This window comes from Volvox carteri, assembly GCF_000143455.1.
Source record: "Volvox carteri f. nagariensis unplaced genomic scaffold VOLCAscaffold_5, whole genome shotgun sequence".
Taxonomy (NCBI): Eukaryota; Viridiplantae; Chlorophyta; class Chlorophyceae; order Chlamydomonadales; family Volvocaceae; genus Volvox; species Volvox carteri.
Window position 1 is genome coordinate 2,742,099 of NW_003307548.1, and position 4,834 is coordinate 2,746,932.

Consider the following 4,834-nt stretch of genomic DNA (forward strand, 5'->3'; position numbering starts at 1 on the left):
CGAAAGGGGCGGGGTGTGTTGTGGATCGAGTGATGAGAGAGGGGAATGTAAAATGTCAATGCAATCCTCCTTGCTCTCCCCCCTCCTTGTTCTCCCCCCCTTTCCCCCCCTTTCGTGTGTGGTTCGTCTTTCCCCCCCTTTCCCCCCTTCATACACACCTGCATGCGCTGCGCCTCCCTGGCCACCTCCTCCTGCCACTGCCGCTGCCTCTCAGCCGCCAGCCGGGCCTCCTCCTCCTGACGAGCCCTGGCCTCCGACACCCTGCGAAGGAAGGGGGAGAGGGGAGGAAGGGGGGGAGGGAAGGGTGTGCGAAGAGGGTGTTGTGTTCGTTCTGCAACGCCGTACCCCATCCTTGGCAAGCCGTAACCCATCTTTTCCCCCTCTCCCCCCCATCACCTCTTGGCCGCCTCCTCCTCCAGCCGCCTCCTCTCCTCCTCCAGATAGGCCTTACGTCGGGATCGGAGCTCGGTGCCCAGCTGCCTACCCTCCGCCTGACGATCCTGGGTAGGGTACGACCAGGGTACGGCCCCGGGGCCGGGGCGGTTGAAAGGTAGAGGCAGGCACACATACACACGGACAACCAAACAAACAAACACTTGCCCGCCTACACCGCTCGACTTCCCGTTTCAAAAGAGGTGCACGCGGATGTCCCCCCCCCTTCTTTCACAAACACAAACTCTCTCATACTCATCCCCACCCTTATTCCCCCCCGCATGCATACATACATACATACATACACATAAGCAGCCCACGCAAAACCCCTCGTAAGGCCTATTGCCGTACACACCTGCAATGCCTGCAAGTCCAGTCTCTCCTCATCCGCCCGCTGGCGGCTCATGCGGATCGCGAGCAGCAGCGCAGCAGCCAGAGCCCAGCCGCCAACACTGCTGCCGCCAAGAAACACGGCGGCGCCAGGGGGGAAGCCGCTGGCGGCAGCGTACGGCAGTGGCGCCGGCGTCGGCGGTACGACGGCAAGGGGGGCCGTCAGGGAAGCCTGGCGGGAGGAGGGGGGTGACGAAGGGCGGGCGGGGCGGGGAATGAGGAGAGGAGGTTGTAAACATATCGACTCGGTTATATCAGTTGCAAATCAGTTGCAAATCGGAGAGCCACGAGGCGCAACCCGAAACGGACATCATGTCGCTCATGTTCCCCTCCTCGCCCCACCTTCAACTGCCTGGCCACCCGTGTCCCTCCCTTCCCTCCCTTACACATACACACACGTATACATACATACATACATACATACATACATATATACATACATACATACATACATACATACATACACATACATACACACATACATACACACATACATACACACATACATACACACATACATACATACATACACACGCAGTTGGCTCTCCAGGTCCTTGTCGGGACTTTTGCCGGGACCTGCTTCTCAGAGCCGTGGACATCAGGGCAGAACCGCTCCTCAACAGCGGGGTGGATGCCGTACGGTATCACCCCCTTACCTGATGCTGTACAGCAGCTTCCCGGGCCGGTAGTGTCGCCACCTCAGCTGCTGTACTCCCGACTCCGAGCGCGGTCGCTAACGGCGCCGCCGCCGCCTCCGCCACCGCCACCGCCGGTCCTCCCGGGGCCGCCGTCGCACTCGGCCGGCCAGCCAGCCGCGCGTCAGGACCAGCCCCGCCGCCGCGTTCCTCCGTCTCTGTCTCGTACACCGTCTCGTACTCCTCTACGTACTCGGACTGTACGGCGTCTCTTTTCTTCTGGCCTTCAGGCGCCTCTTTCCCGGCGGACGTCCCCAGAGTCGTGTCGGTCCGAGCTGTGTTTTGGGGCCCCCCATCGGCCCCGAGTGCCGCTTGTTCCAGGTGTGGTGATGTCCCACCCACATCCGCCGTACTGCTGCTACTGCGGTCACCACCGCCGCCATCCGTCGTTGCTTTGGCTGCTGTAACGGGGCGTCCGGTTCCCCGCGCTCGCTGACTGACTGGCGCAGCAGGAGCGGCTGCAGCCCGGGGCCAGCTGGCCCTGCTGCAGCGGCCGTTGTCAGTGCCGCAGGGGCAGCTGAAGGGCGAGGGGCTGCTGGAGGAGAAGGTAGCATGGATGTGAAGACACATGCGGGATTGCGTGGCATGCCGCCGCCGAGGCGGTAAGCAAGGGATGCCGCAAACCCAGGTGGATGGGCGCTCGGCTATCAGGGGGCATGACGTAGTTGATGGTACCAGCATGGTCGTGATAAACGTAATTGCCTGTTCGAGGTAGACGAAGGCGGCTGCAAACCTTAGGCAGCCATCAGTGTGTTTGCCGTGGAAAGATCATCAAGCGTAGGCCTGTAATGAAGTACATCTCCTCGCGAACAGCTAAATTGGGGAGAAGCACCCGTAATTTAACATGGCTGACATTGTTCTGTCTAAAGGTAATCGCAAGACCACATCCCGGAACAATAGGTTACGCGTCCGGGCAAGCCGGGCACACAAAATTTCATTTAAAGAGCATTTCCTAACCATAAGGTTGTTGAAATGGAACTTGGAAGGATTACGTGCCGCATGACATGGAAATACAACTAACTGGTGGACGAGACAACATGACGTATGACCCGGACGAAATCCCTCATCCGGTTACCTGGTTATGGTGGAATTCTTCACCACTACCTGCGATGGGGCTACGTCATAGCCGTCAAGTGTATGCATGGCGCCTATCAAGGTGTATTACTGAACACAAAGTCATTAAAAAAACCACCAACACCAAGATTTTCAATGCCCGATATCAGACTGCACATGCTTTTGGACCACACTATCTCGTACATTAACTAGCGACGCTGTGCCGCAAGCTTACGTCCTCGTCGCTATGCTTCGCACTCCTGACGCATCTTCTGCAGGCTCCGCGCTCACCCTCATGACTTCGCACCGCACACTTTATCACGCAGCGCCGACGCAGCGGCTCTGTAGGAAGTGTCTGCCTGGTCTAGGGCTCGCCTTCCGTCATGCCGGCTCTGCACGCACCCAGGCGCCGCACGTCAAATGTAATGCAGCTGCTATTACCTACACTCTTCAACCAGAAGCGGTCGCCGGAGTGGGTGGCCATAGCAACATCACCGCGAAGCCAGCTACAACCGCAAATCTCAATCACAACAGCAACACCAGCGCCGGCCAGGGCGCCTCTCCATCTGTGATCGCTTCCACTGCTGCAGCTGTGGCGGCCAAGTTTCCCGCGGTCCCGGTGCTTCCGAACCCCCCCGAAAGCGGAAGCCTGCAAGACGTCGTGCCGTACCTGTGAGTCCTCACCACCATCACCAACTGCGTGCACGTATCCTTTCAGGGCCCCTCACTCGCAACTCCCCCAGGCCGCCCTCCCGCGTATCCCAGGTGTTCATATTCCCCAATCTAGCCCCCAAACCTGGGGGGCCACAAAGCTAAGTTCTTCTTCTTGGACCATTTTTTTTTCAAACCACCACCACCAACCGAAACTTTCTGGGGTTATGACCTCGTGTGTGGCAGCCCGGGTTTCATGTGGCCCCTTTGGGTCCTGGTCTGGTCTTGGTGCGTCCTGGGCCCTGTCGTATTCCTTCCTTCCGTGACAAGTACCACCCAAGACACCACACATACGCAAGCAGACAGACAGACAGACAGACAGACAGGCAGACAGCTAGTTCCCTTCCCGCGTCCTCTCCACTATGACCCCCCCTTTCATGGTCCTCTTCATACACACACATACATACATACGCACACACACCCGCAGGCTGCGGCTGGCCCTCCAGGAGCGGCACCTGGCCTGGCGGCTGGCGGCTGCCGTGTGCTGTATGGTGGTGGCCAAACTGGCCGGTGAGGGGGACGGGGGGGAGGGGGGGAGGGGGGAGGGGGGTTACAGGGAGGGAGTATGGCTCAGAGGGAGCTGCGGGTGGAGGAGGGGGTGAGGGGGGTCCTCGTGTTTGTTCCACCACACGGGCCACCCGGCGGCGGCACTCGTGACCTTAGACCAGACCAGATCAATGAGATCATGATGAACATGATGAACAGATCATGATGACAATGACAAACCAGGTCAGGCCCCTGTGCTGTTCTTTGCTGTTACTCGGGCGCCCTTGGTGTTGTTGTATTGTTGTTGTTGGTGGTGGTGGTGGTTGGGGTGGTGGTGGTTGGGGGCAGGCAGGTTGGAACGGCCCTGAGGTGGGGCTGAGGGCTCGCGGGCTCTATCACTTCTCTCAGGCCCCACTGGTACTTGGGGGGGCATTGTTCTCCCTCCTAAGGGGGGAGCGGGCTGCATACCAGCATCAGCTGGGCTGTAGCTGTAGCAGTAACTTAGCGGCAGTAGCGTGTGGGTGCATTACATCGCGACATGTCCCTACGGCACCGTGCGTATGTATGTATGTTACGTACACATGGGGGTCAGCTCGGGGGGTTGGGGGTTGTGTAGCTGTGCGAGTGAGCCCCTGTGGCTGCCGTATCTGACACGGTTTCGCCCCTCCCCCTCCCCCGCCCCGCCCCGCCCCGCCCCTCAAAGGGGTCTCTCTCAGTCCCCCCTCCCCTCCCCCTCCCCCCCCACCACTGCCACCGCCAAGCCCGTGTGTTTGGCGCCGCGTGTCAAACCGTAGCATTCCCCCCCCGCCCCCCGCCCCCCGCCCCCCGAAAACAACCTCATGACACATTAGCGGCCCCGCTGTATCCGTACGACAGGTATCTCCTTGCCCCTGGTATTCAAGAGCGCTGTGGATGCGATGTCGGTGAGTTCGGGCGGGTGAGGGGGGTGAGGGGGGCGGAGCCACCTAGGGTTTGGGGGATTGGGGATACGAATACTTTGGTGTTGTTGGTGGTGCTGTTGTTTATGAAGGTTGAGGGATTGGGGGAGGGGCGGCCCCCACTACCAC

General features: G+C 59.8%; 2 protein-coding genes across 2 annotated transcripts in view; one reads left to right on the top strand and one right to left on the bottom strand.

The window, feature by feature from the left end:
* Window positions 1-2,372, bottom strand: part of VOLCADRAFT_116364 (uncharacterized protein) — a gene marked incomplete at both ends in the record, with an annotated part of 9,797 nt that extends 7,425 nt beyond the window's left edge. Inside the window, 5 exons of the mRNA XM_002947263.1 lie at window positions 159-261; window positions 397-500; window positions 788-994; window positions 1,479-2,049; window positions 2,350-2,372. Of these exons, the coding sequence (XP_002947309.1) occupies window positions 159-261; window positions 397-500; window positions 788-994; window positions 1,479-2,049; window positions 2,350-2,372 (1,008 nt within the window). The remainder of the gene's footprint in view (window positions 1-158; window positions 262-396; window positions 501-787; window positions 995-1,478; window positions 2,050-2,349) is intronic.
* A 189-nt stretch (window positions 2,373-2,561) lies between these two features.
* VOLCADRAFT_103403 (uncharacterized protein) overlaps window positions 2,562-4,834 on the top strand; it is a gene marked incomplete at its 5' end in the record, with an annotated part of 15,924 nt that continues 13,651 nt past the window's right edge. The window contains 4 exons of the mRNA XM_002947123.1: window positions 2,562-2,673; window positions 3,161-3,242; window positions 3,709-3,791; window positions 4,644-4,690. Coding sequence (XP_002947169.1) covers window positions 2,562-2,673; window positions 3,161-3,242; window positions 3,709-3,791; window positions 4,644-4,690 — 324 coding nt within the window. The remainder of the gene's footprint in view (window positions 2,674-3,160; window positions 3,243-3,708; window positions 3,792-4,643; window positions 4,691-4,834) is intronic.